Source organism: Brachionichthys hirsutus, chromosome 1, assembly GCF_040956055.1.
Source record: "Brachionichthys hirsutus isolate HB-005 chromosome 1, CSIRO-AGI_Bhir_v1, whole genome shotgun sequence".
In the NCBI taxonomy this organism is placed as follows: domain Eukaryota; kingdom Metazoa; phylum Chordata; class Actinopteri; order Lophiiformes; family Brachionichthyidae; genus Brachionichthys; species Brachionichthys hirsutus.
Genome location: NC_090897.1, coordinates 4,544,512 through 4,567,518, shown reverse-complemented (window position 1 = coordinate 4,567,518; position 23,007 = coordinate 4,544,512). Strand labels below are relative to the sequence as shown.

General features: G+C 45.1%; 2 protein-coding genes and 1 non-coding gene across 5 annotated transcripts; 1 reads left to right on the top strand and 2 right to left on the bottom strand.

Moving 5' to 3' along the window:
• Positions 1-446: 446 nt before the first annotated feature.
• ly75 (lymphocyte antigen 75) lies at positions 447-15,022 on the top strand. The gene is given in 35 exon segments (XM_068741815.1): positions 447-549; positions 1,541-1,912; positions 2,380-2,553; positions 2,912-3,073; positions 3,457-3,582; positions 4,165-4,305; positions 4,425-4,667; positions 4,712-4,872; positions 5,223-5,330; positions 5,547-5,635; positions 5,722-5,891; positions 6,028-6,227; positions 6,476-6,618; positions 6,939-7,017; positions 7,122-7,193; positions 7,297-7,396; positions 7,619-7,654; positions 7,746-7,915; positions 8,002-8,069; positions 8,176-8,252; positions 8,371-8,507; positions 8,685-8,793; positions 8,918-9,078; positions 9,268-9,397; positions 9,721-9,941; positions 10,030-10,192; positions 10,927-11,091; positions 11,325-11,447; positions 11,677-11,862; positions 11,940-12,164; positions 12,257-12,490; positions 12,567-12,728; positions 12,824-12,940; positions 13,259-13,438; positions 13,519-15,022. Coding segments are annotated over 35 exon segments (5,280 nt in total). The 3' UTR covers positions 13,692-15,022.
• Positions 11,131-11,203, bottom strand: trnak-uuu (transfer RNA lysine (anticodon UUU)). The gene has a single exon. It is a non-coding gene; the product is annotated as a tRNA-Lys (tRNA).
• A 270-nt stretch (positions 15,023-15,292) lies between the features above and the next one.
• marchf7 (membrane-associated ring finger (C3HC4) 7) lies at positions 15,293-21,500 on the bottom strand. Of its 3 annotated transcripts, none has more exons than XM_068742770.1 (11): positions 21,434-21,500; positions 20,159-20,439; positions 19,247-19,393; positions 18,998-19,169; positions 18,733-18,909; positions 17,461-18,652; positions 17,028-17,197; positions 16,844-16,947; positions 16,334-16,435; positions 16,196-16,244; positions 15,293-16,071 (listed from the first exon to the last, which is right to left on the bottom strand). In XM_068742770.1, the coding sequence occupies exons 2-11, from the start codon at positions 20,396-20,398 to the stop codon at positions 15,983-15,985; spliced, it is 2,442 nt and encodes an 813-aa protein (XP_068598871.1). In that variant the 5' UTR covers positions 20,399-20,439; positions 21,434-21,500; the 3' UTR covers positions 15,293-15,982. The 3 variants fall into 3 exon arrangements, with proteins under 3 accessions (XP_068598871.1, XP_068599578.1, XP_068598128.1); XM_068743477.1 differs by having other exon boundaries at positions 20,159-20,351; XM_068742027.1 differs by having other exon boundaries at positions 20,159-20,936; positions 21,434-21,490.
• Between the last annotated feature and the right edge of the window lie 1,507 nt (positions 21,501-23,007).

Genomic DNA, 23,007 nt, shown 5'->3' with positions numbered 1-23,007 from the left:
TTTAAAGTATCCTTTAGGTCGAATGTGTTCTTCATCATGTGTCTCAAGTCTCACCGGTGACTTGTCCAGGGTGTATCCTGCCTCCAGTTCAACGAAGGCTGTGATGGGCTTCCAGAGGCATGTGAATTCTGGAGTAAGTCTAGATGAAAGGGTGTTTTTTTTTATTTTATTGATCTCTTTTTTCTGTATTTTTAAACTACACCGAGTTGCTAAACTAACTTCTCCGCGCTGCTTTGCCAACTTTATTTTGAAGGTTAACCCGGAAGCGTCCCGCTGTAATGTCGGCGCGCTGACGGCTAACAGGACTCTGGTAGCTCAGTGACAGTTTGGTAGAGCCGGGTTCGGTTTGTTATTGCTTCCCTTTATGTTCGGGTTCTCTTTTTCACGGTCTAACTCCCCGTCCGGACCGGGTTCTTTCTGAATGACGGAAGCGCCACTCCGCGGCCATGCTGAAAATACCCGCAGCGACACTTTGTCTTTGTTTGCTGACTGCGTTGGAGTCAAGTGTGTTCAGAGGGACTTGCTCACCGGCTAGCCGCGCAGCTTTTGGTAAGTTTTGCTTTCTTTTTCACGTTTTTTCCGACAATGACTCGGCAGGTTTCCGCCATTCCTACTGTGTTTATAGACTAGTAATAACTTTATCAACAATGCATGAAATTAAGCTCCAAATTTGCCACACCACAAGAACAACAACCGATCTTTAAATTTGATTACTTCTATTTGAAATGGATCCCTTCCCCCCCCCCCCCTGATGCCACGCCGTGTTCTGACAGCTCAAAAAAAAAAAAAGAAAATGCCGACTCACCCCGTCCCGGAGCTGTGCGTGTAATAAATCTGTGCTGAGCAGCGCTGCTGCTGTTTATTTACAGGAAGCACATGTTAAATAACGCGGATGTAAACATGTTTTTGTTCTGTTGAATGTTCTCAGATAAAGTCTTGTTTTTTTTTATATATAAAATAATAAAAGCTTGGAGCAGGGATCAGCCAATCGGTTGACGCGCAACACGCCCAGCTATAACACGAACGTCAATGCAATGAATACTCGAGTAGAGCAACATTGGTTGTTGGAACATAAAAGTTTAAATAATAAATAGAAAGGAAGATCTGGCCCGGATGAATAGGATGAATCATCTGTCATGTTTTTTCCACTAATTTACAATTGTTGACAAAGATCCGTTTCTCCACAGTTTATTTAAATGACAAATGTATTTATGGTTGAACAACAAAAACAAAAACAACCACTTGTGTGAAACATTAGTGTTACCAAATTAACTTCCAGACTTGTCTGTGTTGTTTCATGATATCTTATTAGTATCAAAGTATTAAACAATAACTCGTATCGATATCTCACCATTTCCTATTAGCAGCGTTCGTTTTTGTTTCTCCTTGCGTTGTTATAAAAGCCTTTCTGGTGACCTTCCGAAAGCACGGAAGAAATGATCTTGAAGTTACTGTTTTATCATTGATTTTTGATTTAGATCACATAGCAACGTTCCTTTGTGTGCCCCCCCCCCCCCCCCCCCCCCCCCCCTCGCCACAGATAAAGATGCCTTCACCATCCAGCACTCAAACACAACGCTGTGTCTGGCCACGGGGGATTTGGCTGACTTGAATGTCGCTTCCTGTGACCCAAACGATGCGGCCCAGCTGTGGAAGTGGGGATCCGGTCACCGGCTGTTCCACGTGGCCTCGGCGCTCTGCTTGGCGTTAGACGTCCGCTCTAAGACGCTGTCCCTGGTCGACTGTGGCGCTAACATCCTGCTGTGGTGGCGTTGCCTGGATGACGCCGTTTACACGGTCTATCAAATGGGCCTGTCGGTCAGCGCGGATAAAGTCGTGGCCAGACGGGACACCGACGATTCGTGGGTAAGAGGAGGATCCCAGGAAAGCATCTGCCAGACGCCGTATCGTGGTGCGTATCGTTTTTATTTCCCCTTCATTACATCTGCAAGATAAAAGGCTTCACCTAAGCCGCGCTGAAAGCACTTCAAGGTGTCCATTGTGGAGCTCCAAGGCCTTAACTGGGAGAGCAAGTCGTATTACATTCAGTTTTCATTGTAAGCGTTGCCTTGTTTTTATGGCTGTGCTTGCTGAGTAGCTTTCCCTTTTGTTTCATAGCTTCTTGTTCCCTCGATGATTCACACACATTAGCGTCTGCGGTTTCTATGAGTATTAATATCCGTGTTTCCAGGAAACAATCTTCTTGTATTCTGTCAATGCTTTTGGTTCCTTCGTTGCCACATTATCTGCCAGGCATGTGTTTGTGTATCTTTGGATTAAAAAGCATTTCTGAATTTCGCTGTTCTGGCTTGTTTTTTGGCCGACATAGACCAGATGCTTGTGAAAAGTTCTGAGGCTTTGCTCTTTTGTCCCGTTCAGTTGTCCACACCATGGATGGGAACTCTGCCGGCATGCCGTGTGAATTCCCCTTCAAATACAACGGCACCTGGCACCACGAGTGCCTCCCATATCCCTCCGACGCTGGAATGTACCTGTGCGCCACCTCATCCGACTACGACCAGGACAGAAAAATGGGACTCTGCCTATTACCCGGCATGTTGTTCTTCTATAGTGTATTTGATATCCAATAAGACACAGACTAGTGATTGAACCGCTATGTAAAACCTTTATGGGATGGTTATACTTTATATTTATAATCTTAGTTTAAAAAGCAAAACAATGGTGTTTATATAACAACTTGTAAAGTAGATAGTAGCTAATCTGTGCTTAACTTATTGTCTCTTTTCTTTCTTTTTTTTTTTTTTTTTTTAAGGAAGGCCTTATGAACACATAAAACATTGAAGTACAGCATGTACAAATACCCATACACATACAATGTACACACATCCATACACAATCATTAATTTTGATGCATCTGGAATTGAAGCGTGACGCTTTTGTGTTTTTGCAGAGGAAGGTTGTCAGACTCTGTTTGCCGGTCCGGAAGGAGAATCCTGCTACGGGTTTGTTTCCGGAGCTGCTGTGACTTGGCACGAAGCTTTGGACTCGTGCCGAAGTCAGGGAGCTGATCTGCTGAGTGTGTCTGAGCCGAACGATCTCCACTCTGAAACCTGTGAGACCCATTTAGCTTCGTTTCTGCATCATCATGGAGCAACTTCTCTTCCATTGCAGTGCTATATTTCTCCATCTCGTTGGATAATATTTCTGTCCTCCATTTTAGTATTTTGTGATTCACTTTAATGCTACGATCACAGAGGCAGCCTTATCTTTCATTAAAAATGTACAGCGTTTGCATGATTCTAATCTGACCCAATTATTGGGATGACCTGAACTACAAAGCTGACACGTATTTTTAATTGACGGTCCTTGAAGTCGGGCATATCTGTGATTTGTGATGCCTTAATCCATTTGTGGCATCTGCTTCCTCTCTCTCTCTTTCTTAGTGAATTTACTGTGCTGTACTTATCTCGTGTGCTATGCCGTTACATTCTGCAGTTTTGCTGGGCCTTGAAAGGATGCCTGAAAAGATGTGGATCGGTCTTCACCAGTTAGACACGTCTCAGGGCTGGCAATGGTCCGACGGCTCCCCTTACTTCGTCCTGCGCTGGGAAACCGATGATGGTGCTACAGATATTTTTTTTCTCTTCTTATTTGTCTCCTCTGTCTTAATCTTTGTCCCTTTTCGAAAGATATTTGTCTTAATTGCATGACATTAGAAGTAAAGATAGAATAAAGTCATGCACTTGTAGGTTTTCAGCGATGAATTAGTCGATATAGCCTCAGAGCTCTCACAGTTAAGCAGTTTCATCTTCTCATGCTGTACTGTGAGTTCTCTGTCTGCCCCTCTATAACGTAAGACTCTGTCAGTCAGAGAAACAACAGGCCAGTGTTGAAAAGAAGCTCTTTGTGACTTTGCTTTTGGTCATATTGTGGGACAGGGATTGTTAGTGTTGCTGAATAAGCCATTAATAGCCTTGAATGGAGGGTTTTTTTTATAAACGCCGTTATTTGTAAGAACACTAGAGTGAATGTTAAGCATTCTGCAGGTGTGAGCTTCTCATACGACCTCTTAGTGATCGCTTACATTTCTACGTCAGTATTGCTGGAACACTTCCTTCATTTTCACTCCTGTGACTCAAACTGAAAGCTGCAGTCTGCTGTGACTTCACGTTTAGTTGTCGTGTGCGGGAATGTGTTCAACAGCAATCCTATCGACTTCCTCGATCATTGAGTCCGACTGCGGTGTGATGAACTCCAAGCACAACTACGAATCGGAGGCGTGCAACAAACGCCTGCCGTACATCTGTAAGAAGCACGTCAACGGCCCTCAAACGCCAACCGCAGGTAGCTTCGCTGTTCCCCACCTGCAGCCATAGTTTCTAAACCTTACTGAAGATGTACTGTTTAGATGCAGATAAGCCTGACTCCACCCTCACGGCCTCCATCTTGCTCCTTTCGTGCAGAGTCTTTTACATATAAAGAAACGGTGTGTCCGGATGGATGGGTCCCGTGGGATGGGTGGTGTTACAAGTTAGTGAAAGACACCCCTCAGCCCTACGCAGACGCCCAGCTGCACTGTAACAACACCGAGGGTGGAGGCGGCTCTCTGGCCAGCCTGCATTCTGTCGACACCAAAGAGATGATCAGCACTAATTTCCACGCAGGTGAAATGATTTAACCAAAGTGCCATATTTGATTCTAAACGTGTCCATCAGCTGATGTTTTTTTTTTGTGTGTCGTGGTATGTCAGCTGGGCTTTTTTTGGATGTGTGGATCGGTCTGATGGGCGTCGGCGTTAACCCGGCTGTCTTCAATTGGATCGACCAGGCACCCGTCACTTTCACCTACTGGGATGCAAATCATCCCGTCCAACCATCTGAAGACGTCAGCTGTGTCTTCTACTCTGGAGAGGTGGGTGTATCCATCTGTGTGAAGGAATTAACCCTTCCTTCGGTGCGGTCCTGTACTTGGTCAAGTGGAAATATGGAATTTAAAGAATTTCTATTTCGTTTCAAAATTGTAAAAGGAACAAAAATCCATTAAATTGTTAAATGCATGAAGGTCGGCTGTTGTAAACGTCATCATCATCATCATCATCATGCCAAGCCAATCGAGAAAGAGTAAGACAAATCATGGCATGACCATAGTGGGATTCGTAAATATGCATGCTGCCAGGACTCTGAACTTGCCTCCATATCATCTACTTCACAAGGTGCTTTATCTCTAGCCTGAGAGCTCAGACCTGTGCGTGTTCTCCCCAGAATCATGGTTGGCGCGTTGGGAGCTGCGCACAGAGGCTACCGTTTTTGTGTCAGAAGAAAGGAGAGGTCAATGAATCGGCGACACAGGATGGCTGCAGCGCTCAGGATGTGAGGATGATTGGCTTTTTACTGGGAATCTTTTCAAACATTGCCTTTTTGTTTTTCGTTTGTTATCTGTTCCTTTACACACGGACATCTTTCGGATGACCTCCCTGCAGACGGCAGCAGTAATCATGAACGATAGGGCGCCACGGTTAGATTTGTAGCGTATTAGCTGCAGTTGTTGTTTGTATCCAACGTCTGTTTCTGCTGTGAATCATCCAGGGTTGGAGGAGACACGGCAACTCCTGTTATCAAGTCAACAGCAAACAAGTGTCCTTCAAAGATCGCTGTGACATCACTATCAGAAGCAGGTAGGCGTGATTCAACTAAAGGCTTCTGTTTCAGCTGATTAGTTCATGCCAATAGACAAAGTCCTTACTTTGACTGTTTCTCTCAGATTTGAGCAGACCTTCATTAACCATCTACTTGGGGAGCAGTTAAGAGAAGAACCACAGCATTTTTGGATTGGGCTGCAGGACGTTAATAACACGGGGGAGTACCGGTGGCTGGATCAAAATGGATCCACCAGTGCGGTTGCTTACACCAACTGGGGCTGGTTTGAACCATGTTAGTAAAAACAACACACTTCTTCGGCTGCTCCACTTAGTGCATAATACGTAGCGGATGCTACGTTGCCTCATAACAAGAAGGTTCTGGGTTGAAATAACCCTGACTCTTCGTGCTTCTTCTTTGCGTGCATCAGATCAGCTTGGTGGTTGTGCAGCGATTTCCACTGCGAAACCTCTGGGCAGTTGGACCGTGAGGAACTGTACACTTTTTAAGGCCGGTACCATTTGTAGGAGAGACCTCGTTCCTCCTCCAGAACCGGAACCAGAAGTGAACTCTAACGTAACCTGTTTTGATGGATGGGTGTCCAGACCAGGCATTAAATACTGCTACAAGGTGCGTGTTTGTGTGTGATAGTGCTTCCATAAGCTTACAACATTAGTTGTTTGACAAATTGATAAAGTTCATAGTGGGAGTTTTAAAGGAACTACCGAACATACAGCCGAAGATAAAGAGGATCATAGTTTTACTATTTTACATCATTTTTTAAATGATGAGAATGAGTTGAATCCAGTCTGTTCCTGTCCTGGAATGTTTTTGGGTTTTTTTGTACGCTGTTGCATCTCAGCCTTTCACCTTGTCAGGTATTTCACAAGGAACGGCTGAGCAGGAAACGCTCCTGGGAGGAGGCCGAGAGGTTCTGCCAGGCTCTGGGAGCCAACCTGCCCGGCTTCACTAATAATGAGGAGATGAAGGCCCTGCACATCATCATGAGAGAATCCATCAGGTAAACAGACACGCATTAATACATCAGTGTGTGTTGTAATTAGTGACAATAATTCCTGTCAGACCAGCACTTCTAGTCACTTAACAAAGCGACGGATGTCAGCCATGCCTGGCTTCACCTCGCGGCTGCGTACCTCAGATTCAAGCTTCTATTGTTGTCCACGTTACAACTTTGCGATTAATTAGAATAATGAAATGACACGTCTGCTGACTTATGCTTCACACCTGATGAATGTGAGATGGCGCTTCATTTTAATTGCATACGCTGTTTTTGTATTTGCAATGTTAATCAGGCAGTTTGCTCTGCTGTTGCTGTTGCAGTGATAATCGCTACTTCTGGGTCGGGCTGAACAGACGAAACCCAGCCGATCGGTCCTGGCATTGGAGCAGTGGCCAGCCTGTGAGCATGACGCTGTGAAAACACTTGCAGCATGAATCTTAACATGTAATGCATCTGTTCTCTTTCTGTATCCGTGTCTGAGTGTGAGTTCTGTTCATTGCCAGGTATCTATGGATGTTTTACGCCACGATTTCCACGAGGATGACGCCTACAGTCGGGACTGCGCTGCCTTCATGGTTGGGGCTGGATATTTGAAGCAAGATGATCTATGATGTTGCAGTTTGATAATACTTTTCTAGTCATTTCTTTGATGACATTTGTGGCATCTGTCTCCATTAGACAAAGAACCTTCTGGTTCACAGCTTATCCCCCACTCCTTTCTACGCCACACTGTTTCACTGTGATGCCCGTTTGGAGTGGGTCTGCCAAATACCGCGTGGTAAGACTACACACGTGAGCATAGCTGTGAAGGGCACTGTGTACACAAAGCAAAGGTTGGCTTGTGTTTGTGAAGATTCAAAATCTCTCATCAAGACAGCTGGGATTTACGTTATGTCATGTACTTGTGGAATTGTTGTGGTCAAAAAAGAGATTTGTACACATCTTATTCAGGAACCACATGAAATCTCCTAACTATTTTTTTTTGTTGATGGTTCCTCAGGAAAAACACCAAAGAATCCAGATTGGTACAATCCTGGTAATAGCACTTCTGTTGAGATTCCATTATGCTTTTGGGTCTGTGATTTGGTCGTAAATGTGTCATGACTTCATTGTGTCGTCCGTTAAAGGTGGGCACCACGAGTCGTCCATCTATGTAGACGGAGCAGAATTTTGGTTTGTTAAAGAGCCGAAGCTAAATTTTGAAGAAGCTCATCTCTACTGCGGCTCCAATGACGGCAAACTGGCTTCGCCTCTGAGCTCGACTGCCATCGCACGGATCCAAGACTACCTAATGGATGTAAGTGACGGGAGACGGTCAGTTGTGTTTTCTATCTACAGAACTACTGTTTTAAATGATAACGACAATTATCGCGTTTCAAACAGATAGCAAATTCGCCCAAAGAACGTTGGTGGGTCGATATGAGAAATCCTCAAGGGATATTCCCCATGTCGTAAGTCAGCACAGTCCCCCGCATTCACCCTTCATGTTGTGCATCAGACTGGTCGTCATGACGCTGATCTGCACATGGTAAAATGTGATTGCGTTTGATGTTCCAGGTACACCCAGATGTTCTTCTATCATTCCGTTTTCCTGGGCAGATGCTCCAACATCAGTCCTCAGAACAGGTTTCCAGGTGAGCAAACACCATGTTGTCAGAGTGATGAGTCTGAAGACTAAATCAGTATTTATCGACTGTGCTGCTTAGCATCTCTTTTACGCATGAGCACGTTAAACGTCGTGTTTCCTCGCAGTGTACGAGCGCAACTGCAAGCAGCAGTTATCGTTTGTGTGTGAGAGACACAACACCACATCAGTGGAGGTGAACCCCCAGGGGCTTCATCCCGGAGGACTGTCCTGCGAAAACGGCTCTCTGTCCTTCCGAAATAAGGTCTGCTCCCTCGACGTGTCCAGTAGGAACACTTTAAAACAGATTGACTCCTGTTTGTCAGCACATTAGACAGGTTTGCTGTTAAAGCTGAATGACTAAAGGTAGACTACAGGTCTGCTTGGCATCTGCTATTCCTATTCATAAAATAAATCACAACATTCTGGTCCCCCCCCCCAGTGTTACACACTGATGAGCAGCATGAAGCCTGTGTCGTTCAACTACGCCAACGAGGTCTGCCAGTCGGTGAGAGGAACCTTGGTCACTATATTAGATCAGGTGGAGCAAGGTGAGAGCTGCTCTTGTTTTGGTGTTGAAAATGTTTTATAATGTTTGATGGTTAAACAGCTCATAGAGTCCAAATGCCTGCTGTATGTAACAACAATAAATGTACAGTTGTGTATGTGTTTTAGACTTCATCACTACTCTTCTGCCAAGGATGACAAACAAGGACAGGATATGGATCGGTCTAAAAATCGCCAACAACAACCCCGCGTGGATGGATCAGTCCCCCGTCGACTACTTCAATTTTAACCCCTTGCTTCACGGCATGCACAAGGCCATTAAGATTAATGTAAGTTTTCGCGCATGTTTTGGAAATTTGGATTTAACCAATCTGACACCTTACAGAGTCTTTTAGCAGGTTCTGGAGAGTGTAATGTAATACAGAAACGTCTTAAATGTTAGCACCAGTTTATGGTTTATATTAAAAATTACATGAAAAAACAAAAAAAACTTCTTTTTTTTTTCTCTTTTCTGGTAGACGTTGGATCCAGACAGCATGGACCTGTGTGTGTTTATGATCAATAACCAAAACTCTGCCATGCTGGGTACCTGGGACTATACTTCCTGCACACAGTTCCAGCATGAGGCGCTTTGCCAGCACTACTCAGGTAAATCAACACATCCAGCTCTTGTTATTATCCAAACCCGTGTGTAAAACAGTTTAATCTAAAATGCATTGTCAACCTGGTAACATTTGACTCTGCTGGGAAGGATGCAGAAAGATGTCATGGTAATGTTGCACAAACTGGGACATTGTGTGTTTCCTTTGTGACAGCATGCACAATCACATATTATATCATGTATGTGAGGTGGTCATATGAGAAGGGGAACGATTGTGCAAAGAATAGCTGTCGTTTTGTGGTGAATCCTGGTTTCTGACACCCCCCCCCCCCCCTGATCTTTTCTTGAACATAACCCTTCATCTTTACAGATAAACAAGAGGTGCCCCACGTACCCACGGAATCTTTCAACGTCGACAACCACACCGTCCTGCTGCTCGTCAGAAACCTCACTTGGTTTGAAGCCTTGGAGCAGTGCAGGAGTAACAGCATGGACCTAGCAAGTGTGGCTGATACCTTGCTGCAATCCAGCCTCACTGTCCATGTGAGCCGAGCACGCACGCCCATGTGGATCGGCCTGTTTAGCGAAGATGTAAGTGAGCATGAGGGCTTGCCTTCATTTCCATCCACTATTTTTTGCAGGACTGTCTTTAATGCGTCTTCTCTTTTTTTCCCCCCAGGATGGAATCCACTATCGCTGGACCGACCACAGTCACACCGTCTTCAGCCGCTGGTCTCCTGATGTCACCAGCGGCTCGTGCGTCTATCTGGACACCGACGGGTTTTGGAAAGCCACCGAGTGTGAAGAGCAGCTCGGAGGCGCTATCTGCCACAAACCACACAGTGAGTGGAGATGTGGAACGATGATCAACAGAAATACCCGCCGCTCCTCTTCCTGCAGCTCCTTCCTGCCGGGGCGTGGACTCAGTGGTGCACGCGGCGTTTCTCCTCTAGATCTAGATGGAGGAATTTCACTCTCGGCAAATGCCCTACGGGAGTGGTTGTGAAAGTCGTCTCACTATATTTGCATGTTGCTGGTGAGACACTTTGTAGAGCATGGCGGTGAATACATTTGCAGCTACGGAAACCATCGCAATATTATCGCTCAAAATGTTTCACACAGTTTGCAGCCTGCAACCACAAACCCTGTGCTGCAATGTACAAATCTGCCAACACTTCCTCTTTTGTAATGGAGACAAAGCAGAAACTCTTAGTGCTATTCCAGAAAGATAGATACATCAAGTTAAATGAATACTCATTTCAATATGTATGTTTCATTAATTACAAGTGAAGGAGCATCGTTTTGTTCTCAAATGGTTTCGAAATTAATGCAATCCAATTTTCCATGTTTCAAATCCTTTAGAAACTTGGAAATATTTTCCTTTTCCTTCGCTGGTACACGTCCTTTGTTAGTTTTTGGATTTCTTAGCTGTGAATCTCTTCATTATTTCAATCAAAGTATTCCAAACTAAAATACTTCTTCTATACCTTTTATTTTAGTCTTTACAGATTTTCTTTCTCTTCAAAAAAAAAAAAAATTCTTATATGAAAAAAAAGTTTAAACTTCTGTATTCCAGCGGAGATCATCACAACACCGGAGGATGTGGCAGTGAAGTGCCCCCATAAGATGAACGGGCCAAACTGGATCCCCTTCCAGAACAACTGCTACTCCTTCCAGCTGGTCGCCAACCGGTGGGATCACTATGACAAAGGACAGATTCTCGATACCTGCAAAACATTACGTAAGAATTTAAATGAGGTAAATTCAGTAAAGAGCTTGATGTCCAAGCAGGGACTTGAACCCTGGACCCTCAGATTAAAAGTCTGATGCTCTACTGACTGAGCTACTTGGGCTCCCGTGCACACTGTCACCTCATTTGGTATAGAGAAAAACTCCCCATTGATAAAGAGATATAATGACGTTAGAAGTCCTGTACCTGCTGATGTTGCAAATCGTGACGTATTTCTGCTCCAGATGTGGATGCTGACATCCTAACCATCCGGAATGCCGAGGAGAACGAGTTTATTGGGCAGCAGCTCCTACCCTTTAAAGACCTGGTCCAGTTTGTGTGGCTGGGGATGTTCAAGGATGACAACGGTTTGTATTTTGTTTTCTGCGCGGGTTCTCTCTCCGGGTTCTCCGGAACTGGCGGCTTGTCCAGGGTGTGCCCCGCCTCTCGCCCGCTGACTGCTGGGATAGGCTCCAGCAACGATCCGCGACCCGGTAACGGACAAAGCGGTCAAGAAGATGAACGAATGAATGAATGAATGTACTGTTGTACTACAGCAGTCAGCCTAGAGATAATGGTGACTGTGTTCTGCTGCAGATAACCAGATGAGGTGGTACGACGGCACAAAGGTCCAGTATTCCAACTGGGAGGCCGGTAGACCAGATGTGCAGGCGCCATTCTTGGCAGCGCTCACCATTGAAAGCGACTGGATCCTCATCTCGAACCCAAACCTGTTCTCAGAATTCCAGCAGCGAACCATCGTGACGTGCAAGCTGGACAACGGTCGGTGCATCACGTCCATCCACAATTACTGTTACGGCATATTTAATACTCACCAGGATTACTTAATTTCTCTCAAGAACTGAAACAGCAGTACAACCAGTCATTGGAGGATCTCCAACGCTACGGCAACTTAACTTACGAGATTGCAACCGGTAAGTTCAGCTGGTACCAGGCGCTGAAGGAGTGTGACCAGCGTGGAGGCCACCTGGCAAGTGTCCATGACATCCAGCACGGCGCGGTTATCAACCTCATCTCCAAGACGGACGGATTCCCACTCTGGATTGGGCTTTCCAGCCAGGTTGGTAGGATTTAGCGTTTTATTGTAACTGAGTTCAATAAAACGTTCGGACCTCATTCGGATCGGGACTTCAGATGCGCCCGGCTTACGCGGCAGCCTCCGTCCATCTCGATCCCATGCAGGTCGGCAGCGCAGCCTACGAGTGGTCTGACGGAACGGGATTTGACTACAAAGCCAGCATGTCGGACTCACGGGACGGCTCCAGCCCGGACAAGCAGGAGCCCAGCTGTGTGTTTGTAACCCCTGCTGGCGCCTGGGTGAAGAGCAGCTGCAGTGCGTTGGTGGACGGCGCCGTCTGCTACACCACCAACATCACCACCGCGTCCCAGAGTAAGACCATTGCAATTCTAGAAGCATTCAGGTGCTTTTAATTGCTTAATCTTGTTTCTGCGCTGTTTTAACCCAGGAGCCAAACTGCAAGCGATCCCAGAGGCTAATCGCTGCCCTCAGAGCAACGGTGTGTCCAACTGGGTGCAGCACCAGGATCACTGTTACGCCTTCAACATGAGCTTCTACAACTACAGTTTGTACGACATGGAGCAGGCCAAAAACATCTGTCGGGACATGAGTGAGTCGCCGTTTCCTGCGTGGCAGCTCGTAGTTAGTAATCGTCTGAAGCGCCTGAAGTCCATCGTTGGATTTCGTTTCTTCTTCTGTGGACAGATGCTGAACTGCTGACTATAAAGTCCACCGAGGAAAACAGCTTCGTGTCAAAGTACATGAATGACGACCCTCTCATCACCGGTCGAGTGTGGCTCGGCTTGCTCCTCGATGCTCAGGGTAAGCTGCTTGGTTTGATCTAGAACCTGGACCGTAAAAAAAACTACAGACAGTTTAGCTTCCATTGCATTTACATCAATGTAAAGAAACTGGAAGCAAGAATTCACTTCAGTGTGGCGACAGCTGTCTGACGAGTAGCGCTCATGTTGAGAATCTAACTCTGAGGTCCCTTCCAGAGCATTTTAGGGTTTTTCAGCATGCATTATTATTCTCTGCATCATTTCCAGCCACACTGGGCAGCATTTGTTATATTGACATATTAACCAAACTGAAAACAACATATCACCTCATGCTATTTATGCCGTTTCATCCTCTCAGGGAGGCCTGTATCCTGGCAGGATGGCTCCGAGCTGGCTTATTCAAACTGGAAGCCCGAGGCCTCCTCTACAGAGAAGAAGTCAAGCCCCTACTGCCCCATCATAACGGCGGAGGAAGGAACCTGGAGACGTGTCGACTGCACAGCCAGCCACAGTCGCGTCGTCTGCAAAACTGCAGCAAGTGAGAATCACAACTGCGTTTTTTTGTTCTTGCCAGAAAACACAATCTGTGTTGACTGACTGCACATATTTGGTCCTCAGAATCTGCAGGTTCCCCCGTGGCACTGGGTCTACTTATCGTAATCCTCATCACTCTACTTCTAGCCATTGGCTTCATCGTCTATAAGAAGAAAAGATTCCGCTTCTCCTCTACTGTCCGCTACCAGAGAACATTTGATGAAACTGATACCACCAGTATTATAACAGCTGACTGAGCTCGCTGAAGTCATCAGCCTCAGGGAGTATCGACGTGCCTGCCTCGTGCGCATTGTGGAGCAGGTGCAGCTTTTTACTTTTTGGAAATTATTTATTTTCCCTGCTGAGGCCTTCAAGTGTTCCTGAGGTATGTGGGAAAACTGTAAATAGGGAGGGTGAAATGTGAACATCCAACGAAACTGTTTCTTAATTTGGGCTCTTTCAGATTGGGTTGAAGAGCTGTGTTTTAGTTCTTCGTGGTAAATATTGATTATTAATATGTGTGGGGTGTTTTAAGATTGTTAAAACGAGTTTGAACTGACTAAACACTCTCCTTTAGCCTTAAAGTGGGGGTAAATTGCACTGACGCATGAGTGACTCCAAACTAAATGTCCATTTACTGTTTCTGCTGTATGCCATTACTTAAAATCGGGTTTTCTCGGGTCTCATTTTTTTAATTTGTAGACATTAATATACTCAAACGCTTGCCTGAAAAGGGAAACAAATTTTTCTTTGACTTTTGAGTTAAAAATGCACCACTGTGTCAATTTGCAAATTTGTTTGGTTAGTTTGCCCGTTATTAACTAATTTACAATAATTAAAATTAATAACAAAAACAGAAGCACAAAATAGCGACACTGAGACCTTATTCTGGTCAGAAGCTCACATTAAAACTACGTATATGGACAGATGAGGAAAGATGCTTATTTTTGGATGGACTGTCTTCAAAGAAGTAGATATATTTGTAATTGACGTAGTAGGAATTACAAGACTGTACATTTTAATATTACTTCAGAAGAAATGGGAGATCTTAAGCCACTGGATTCGGTACTTCTCAGCATATTTGCTGACTCGCTTGAATTACTTATACTGAACAAGGTTTAGTTTTCAATATAAGATGAAAGAAAAATCAAAGGAGCATCTTATCCTCAAAAAATAAATCAAGCACCCGTTTCTGTCAGCCGTCCGTTTGTTAATCAGACTTTCCTATGCACTTAACTACTGAGCAAAAATGCACTTTAAAATGCCGTGGAGCAACAATTCGTGTTTGTTTGAGCACAAAAGAGTTTTTGGGAAGTTTTTAATGACGTTCAAATTGCACTGCTGCTCGCTGTGAAAGCTTTGTAAATATGTGATGTTGGTTTTATAACTAAAAATGAACCAAAGATGCTCTTTGTCTTTAGGATGTCCAAAGCCTGAGCTTCCTTTCGCGGTGTGGATTTCAGAGTTTGCTAAGCTATTCACTTCAAGTTGTAAACCAAAAAAAAAACAGTTCTGTTATTTAAACTGTCACCACTGAGACCCTTCAGCTCAAATCAGGTAATGAATCCAATAAAATTCCATCATCAAATACCGTATTTTTGTGTCTTATATTCTCTGTGGTGTTATAGGCCTGTTTTTTTTTTTCCATAAACATGTTTGTTTGTGGGCGGGGCTTAGGTGGCAGCAACACATTGCAGTGAGAACATTAGTCAGAGTTAGCAGTTGTTAGCTAAGACTTGCCGATGTAACAAATAACATTGTTATAGAAAGACGCTGAGTTTAGTTGTTCCGCTAACAGGCCATTTAAATAAATGATGCAATGCTAAAGGGAGAAAAAAAACATCATTCTCAGGAGTAATCAGTAGAACTCGTATTTATTCAGACTGAGGAAGACGTCCTGCAACATTTTCTGGAGTCGACCCACTGACAATGAAATTGAGGAAAATAAAGAAAATGACTTTTATGCAATCAGAGAAAAAGACAATAAAACTATTCAGCGCCCTCTATTGATTCTCTCCCAAAAGCCTTTTTTATTTTTATTTTTTATTTTTTTTAAATCGCTCACCAATCAACACTTTTGTTCTTTGCTTTCCCACTTTCTACCACTGTAAAATTTAAAGCACTTTTGGTACAACAGTCTTCCTTTAAATTTTGTTATACAACAGGATAAAGTGCATTTATTTGAGAAAGAATTTTGGTGGGGGTCAACAACATATTTTACATACTATGGTAAACCATTTCAAGTTTGCATTGCAGCAAAAAGCCACCTGCAACTTATGGTCGCCTCCGAATGGCTCAAAAGCATTAGAACCCATAAACATCTACGATTGTGTTTACTCAGGTCGTCATTTTAATCTGAGAAGGCAAAAAATAGAAATGAAAATCAAGAGCAGGTTCAAAACTTCACCCGAATGCTGCATGTTCAGCAGACCTGGCATTTCAAACGAATACGACTATTGATGCATACGCAAAAACTAGATCTGCTACCATATGGCAGGAAGTAGCTCTGCAACCCACTTTTAACCCACATTGCAGCACTTCCACTTGTTCAGTACTCTTCAAGATCGTCGTCCAGATCAGAAAAATCGATAGACGGTCTGCCGTCTTGAACCGCTTCCTCACCGTCACTGTGGGAAACTGCAAATCAGACACACAAATTCAGTCATCGCAAATGTACTACAGTGGCAATCCATTAAAAGGGAAACATTAGAAAGGCCTTTCTACCAACACAAGCACAGGAGAGAAGGACTGAATAACGTACTTTCAAAATTGCCCATGTGTTCGTGGAGAATTCTCGCCAGGTCCAGTAACTGGGAAAGGAAGAGAAGGCGTTACAATTTCTGCGTCGATTCAGCGACGAGACGCTGAGACCGTAGGCTGTGAGCGTCTGAGTTCTCACCACAGTTCCGTCAAATGCTCCCAGGACGTCGGAGAAATGCTCACAGAACTGCAGCAGGGCCACCAGGTAGAGGCCGCTGTTCAGGAACTCGTCATATTCGGACTGCAGAGTGAGACAAAGCCTTTTCAGCACATAAAGGATGCAGAAAATTAACAAGAAAAGCGCAGACCTCCGCCAAGCAGCTCATTCCCCTCGTAATTTGATTTAGTCTACATGGTGATCTGGATCAACACCAAAAGGTTCTAGATTGTTCTTGGTATCTTTATACACCAAACATGAAGAGCAAAAGTGAATCGGAGTTAAGGTGTGTTCTTAACTGTAACTGTATATAATGTAATATATTTTCCTGACTTCATTCTGGATCAGATCCAGAAGACATATTTTCATGATAGTTCATATCGGACCTCTTTAAGACTGATTTTTGGTGGCATTTCCTGACTCCATGCTTCGGCAGCGGCGCACTGATTTTACTATTGTATTTGTACTTGAGGAAGTAAAATGGTCGCTCACTCGAACATGTGTCCTGTACAACTCCTGAATGTCAAAGTTGTCGATGTTCAATCTCAGCTTCTCTTTGCAGAGCTCACATGTTGCGATGGCCTCAAGGTTGGTGCCTGATGGGAGAACAAACGCATCAAGACGGCGGCGGCGGCAGGATTTGGTTATAAGGTGGTGTTAAGAGCGCCGTACGGACCCGAGCCGATTTTGGAGTGGAGCCACCTCTTGATGCATTCCTGGTGGACGTACTGCAGGCTGCCCGTGCAGCGGCAGGGCTGAATCAGGGGGTTGGAAGGCGACTTCTCCCCCATCTGGCAGATCCGGCACAAATCGCCTTCGTCCTCATCGGAATCTTCCATCAGCAGTCTGCGGTCGGACACAAATCAAAACTCAACCAGACGGGATAAAACAATCCAAATGTTAACTTGGCAACGTTTAACAGAGTATTAAAATAATTAGCTCAATCCCACATCTTGTTTTGTCTGCTTTACAGAGTGTCCCACCTTCTTTGGATTCATGTCTGCAGATGTTGTTAGCCGCTCTGACTCACAGCTACTAACACAAATTATCAGTATATATTCCTCTATTAACCAGGACTTAATGGCTATTGAAAGATCATAATCCATTACCTCTCTTTGATCTCACGCAGCTTCTCCTGGTCGCTACTGGAAACGGGTTTCTCCCTCCGGCCATGCAGCTGGTTCCCAGCAGCGCCGAGCGGATCGGCAGCAGCGGGCGTGCTTTGATGCGCTCTGACTCCGCGGTGTGGAGAGAGCTCCTCTGACGCATCTCCCAGGGCAGGTAAAGTTTCCACTGCAGGTTTGCTGGGACGGCTGGCGCTACAGGCTTCTAGAGCAACTGCCCCCTCATCCTCATCATCCTCATCCTCGCTATCGTCATCGTCATCTGATGCTCTTTGTTGAGGGTCATCCCACCTTCTCGCTACGTACTGCGGGTGGCCGCGGCCTTCCTCTGAGCCTCTGGCTGAGTGTGAACTCTGGTCTCTGACATGCCTTCTGAGACGAGAGAGGAGGGGAGGGCAGCGGGAACGGAGCCAGGAGGAGCTGCCGCCGCCGCCGCTGCTCGTGCTGCTGTCACTACTGACGCCAGGCTCTCTCCATGATGGCGTTCCGGACTCAGGCAAGCCGCTGTGAACGCCATGGCGGTGGTTTTCCTGGATCGGGGCGAGCACTGGCCTGCGATTCCTCAGGAGCCCCAACGTTGCTTCTGAGTCGAGAGAGTCAGATTCCACGCTCGACGTCCTGGTCCCCTCATCGCTGTCCACAGACTCTCCCCCAGTGGAAGGACTCTCTTCATCAAGGCAGCGATTACTCGAGCATCCACTGGAAGAGTCTTGGCTGGAGCGCCGTGAAAAGAGACGGGACAGGAGGCGGCGGGTGGAGCTCCGACCCTCTGGCCCTCCATCTTCAGGGCGTGGCCTAAGGGGAAGCGCGGCCTCAGTTCTGGGTAGTGGAGGGTTGTTCAATGGGGTCCGGGAGGAGTAAGAGGAGGAGACGCCTGCGGAGGATACGAGCTTTCCACGCGAATCCCGAGATACATTTCGGGTTGATGAGCCATTCGAGAAATGGGTTGTGGTTCTGTTGTTGGAGTCACGCACCAGAGGAGAAGGCCTGTGGGAGCTGGAAGATGATAGGTAGCTATTTAGGACACGTTCTCTAGAAGTAGAGGAGGAGGAAGAGGAAGAGGGGGAAGAGGGGGAAGAGGAGGACGAGGAGGAGGAGGAGGAGGAGGAGGGAGAGTAGGCCGTCTGTTTAGGTCGAGCTCCCTGCGCATATGAGGAGGTCAACCTGTCTGTCTGATCTGAAATGAGAGAAGCCGTCTGTGTGATGTGGGTCTACAGTGAAACTGGTTTGCGCGTTTACATCTCAACGTGCGCCTACACAAAGGAGACGTCAGTCCGGGAGTCCGCATCCGTCGTTCTCCCAAACCGGAGGGGCTGGGCTCCTTCTGTGTTTCGAGCGCTCTCCTGGGCAGGAGAGGCTTCGAGGACGACGATGACGACCGCGAGAGCAAATGGTACGAGTTCCACGATGAATCATTTCGGTTTTCTCCTGTTCCTGAGTAGAAAGATTAAATGTATAAAATCATATATCTGATGGAGTTGCAGGTTTTACCCCCGACCGCCATACATTTGGTAACAAGTACCTCTGCCACAGCTCAGCCCGTGACTGGCATAGGTAGACGCCGTAAGGGGGGTGCTGGGCGTCCTGGAGTACAGTCCTCTGTTGCTGTACGACAGTTTGGCTCTTTTAGAATCACTATCATCAGTGGCGTTCAACAGAACCGGAGGCCTCCCGAACCTTCCCCCAGAATCGGGCTGGGAAAATCAAGGCAGACGTTAAAAGCGAGACAATTCTGCTGCCGTTAACCGGTAACGCGGTGCAGTTCCATTACCAGCTTGCTCCTGCCGCTAAGCGACGCTTCGGCCCAAGGGCGGTCGCTGGACTCGCTGGAGGATGTCAGAGAAGAAGGCAGCTTCCATCTGGTGGAGCGGCCGTCAGAGCCGCTAGAGTCTCTCGACAAGCCCAGCAGGCGGGGACTCTTCAGGAAGAGAAGGGACGGAAGCAGAATCAGTCGAGACCAACGCTGAAGCAGAAACGGAAAGCGTCTCCAACGGTCAACTTCTGCTGCGCTTCGGACATTATCGTGCACAAAGGATTTTCAGATTCACATTTGCAAGAATAACTATATTGAACTCTTTGAACTCGTGTGCTTTTGTTGGAATAGATTCAACTGGTACTTTTCTATAATACACAGATGCTAAATTAAAACCAGCAATAAGCGATTCATTGGGTCTTTGGACATTGCTTCAGTCCAGTCCAGTGGAAAAACAACCGGGCGTGTCCCGGGTCCTCGGTAACACTATCTTTGACAAGAAACAGGACTGAAATACACACATCATGTTCCAAAGAATCTAGGCTGTCCTATAAAAAGACCTCCACAGTGCTGTGCGTCAGTAACCGGCTACTGCAGTACTACTCGAGTCCCCTCTCTCTGGAATACTCTGGAACAGGAAGAACAGCAATAGGCACGGTTGGATGACATGGGCCCAAAATGTTTCGTTGAATATTCCAGCTGTGACCTTATGTGACCTTTGCATTCCAGACTGAATTGGATGGCAGGGACGTTCGTCGAAAAAAACAAACAAGTACTTTACCAGCCCTTAAGAAGAAAGTTAAATAAAGCAGCATGGGACCAGACTGAAGCAGCAAAGGGGAGGAGTCGAGTTGATTACAGAATCGTGTGTGGGCCCTGCATGAAACCGCAAGTCTTCTTTAGTTATTGTTATTATCATCATCAGTTTACCTGCTGGCTCACATCCGTCTTGTACGAAGACGATGCCCTTGGGAAGAAGTCCTTGCTCAGCGCCGTCTCCCTGCAGTACAGCCTACTGGAGCCCAATGATGAGGAGGAGACCGCTGGACTCGGCGTGTAGGACGAACTCGAACTGGACAGAGAAAAGGGCGTCCTGCGAGACCTCGAGTTCATCGTGGCGTGCCTGTTGTGACGTCGGGATAGGCAACGCAGAGATACTGTGTGATACATCGATGGGCTGACAGAGAGCTGTTCAGAAATGCACAATTATTCTGAACAAAATGGAAAGAGAGGGTGTGAAGCTTTTATACCTTGAAGTACAAACTTTCACATTTAAAAAACAAATGACTGGCAATTTCCTAATCTGGCAAGTATCAAGGATCAATAGGGTGGCCTGTTGAGCAGTGTGCCTGTAAACACCAAAATCCGCTCCCTGGATTAGGTATCGGAGTCCCAGAGTCTATTTCAGGAACTATAAACTCTGTCACATGAATATGACACTTCCAACTAGCAGCATCACTCATGAGCCGCAGGCCTCAGCAAAGTCTTTTTTGTTTTTGTTTTTTAATAGTTATGAGGTACTGAGACTTATCATTGAGCTGCATTTACAAGATTCAATATGCGGTGCTGAGCAAATGCTAATGTTCTTACGCCAGGTTGAAAGGTAGAGCTGAGTGTTTCTGACATAAGGTGGTGCAGAAGGAGACACGGATCCATCCACGTAGCCACGGTACGCTAAGATAGCCCATTGTAACTTCTGAGATAGTAACTGTGTCAGAGAGATAGCTCATTGTAACTTCTGAGATAATAACTGTGTCAGAGAGATAGCTCATTGTACATTCTGAGATAATAACTGTGTCAGGGAGTTGTTGGTCCACCTTAAGGGCCCTTTTGGATGTGTTGTTGAATTGTGCTGCTTTAAACAGATGAACGTGTGTTTATCATAGAAGCCAAACTGAGTTAATATGGTACAAGTCAACAATAAACAAACAACAACCCATAAACAGCAGCTTTCACAATGACTATAACGTTGACTCCGCACTTCTTAGTAAACATCACCTAATTAGAAAAAACTGTGGGAAAAAAAAAACACGGCCAGATTTCCTTTGGTTATTACACAGCAATAGTTTTAGCTAGGTATTTGAAAAATCGCAAGCAATTACACATAAATGAGTAAACCTGGTCTTTGTTAATCTTTCGCAGACAGACGAGGTTTTATACTTTAACTAACGATTTTGCCATGCTTTAGAAGTGAAATATGTTTACCGTGTCCTGTTCTTGTCTTCTTCTTCTTGATGTTTTGCTGACAGACAGCCACCGCCTACACCAAACGTTAGCTAACTGGCTGTGTATCAGCTAACGGGGTTGGGCTGTTCGCAAACGCAACTGGTGAGGTGGGCTTAGCTTAGCTTAGCCTTAGCCTCAGCGTGAGGACCCCTGCCGGGCAACCAGGAAGTACATTCTTATTTCTTTGCTCGTGTTAATAATGCGCATTTATGTTTTTTTCTTCTGAATGTTTATTCATAGGCATCGTGCACATAATTATATTTAAGGGTCTTCCTGCAAATTAGCTTTAGTTAAGAGCGAGAAATGAAGGGATTGACAATGCAGGTGGCTGCATCGATGCCTGTTCAAAAGAAATGGCAATCATTGACTGCATAGTTTGTAATGTACACTATTGATGTTTTTACTTACATGCAGCCCAAAAGGGAAACAACAGTATTTCGCTGTCGATGAAGAGTTTACATAAACATATTTGGTGTCATCTTTATAATGATATTATAATTATAATTATTAAACAATGATAATGAGATATTTTGTACACGGTGAGTGACTGGGCGTTAGTTTAAAACAGGTTATCCTTGTGAGTGAGTGCAGGGGAGTGGATTAGGTGTGTGTCTGACATGTCTGGCAGTGCGTCTAGTGTCTATTTGTTATGTTGCTTTTATAATTTGCTGTAATCGTTTGCGTTTGTGAAGGTGTCAGAGCAAGGTTCAGGACAGGTGGAAGCAGAAATTGAAGATTGGATGTAGGTAGGTGAAACAGGGTAAGGGTGTATGACACATGGCTCTGAGAATGCAATTATAATCTCTTATAGTGCAAATCTCATGAATCCACATGGAATCAGAAATCGATTTATTGTCCTCGCCCATCTCTCCATCAAACGGGAGCAACACGCAATGTAAAACATTTTAAAATGCGCAAACCAGTAGATAAAAACCTTCGGAAAGTAATCATTAGATCTTTAAATATTAATATTTGCATAATGTTGGTGATTTTTTTGTTTCTTTAAATTGTTGTCATTTTTATTTATTATTGTTTTGATGCTCCTATTCCTGTATGTTTACATCACTGAATATTTTTTTGGCAAAATTGGGTCATGTGATGCATCTTATTTGCAACATGATTCTCTGACATTTTCAAAATTAATATCGCAAGGGAGACACTGTAAAAATGTCAAAATTAAAAAAAATCTTTGCTCACAGCTATCTACCGGTACATAGTTTTCCTCAATGTTGCACAATGAAAGCAATAAAGGCATCGATCAAACACCATCAAATGTATTTTAAAGAAAAACACAATTTGGACAAATTACATGAGCAAAGAGTGCAAAAGAAAACGGAGCAGGAGGCCATTTATTTCAAATTTAGTGTCTTTATCTAAATGACCTCAGACTTCATGAAGAGCACGCCTTCAATTTCATGGCCACAGTTTGAAGCTTTACAAATTGTATTCTGCATAATTACAGAAAAACCTCTGCCCTCTAATTGTCATTTATTACTGTTGCTGAAAATAATCAGAACCTGGGCCAGAATAAATGGCTGCTTAGCCCCCCCCCC

Excerpts from the sequence above, each read along its gene's own strand:
- marchf7 (XM_068742770.1), bottom strand. The coding sequence starts at position 20,398 with ATGTATCACACAGTATCTCTGCGTTGCCTATCCCGACGTCACAACAGG. Across the intron at positions 16,436-16,843 it reads TGTACAGGACACATGTTCGA|TCCGAATATGACGAGTTCCT; the intron begins GTGAGCGACCAT and ends CTCACTCTGCAG. Across the intron at positions 16,245-16,333 it reads GAGCATTTGACGGAACTGTG|TTACTGGACCTGGCGAGAAT; the intron begins GTGAGAACTCAG and ends TTCCTTTCCCAG.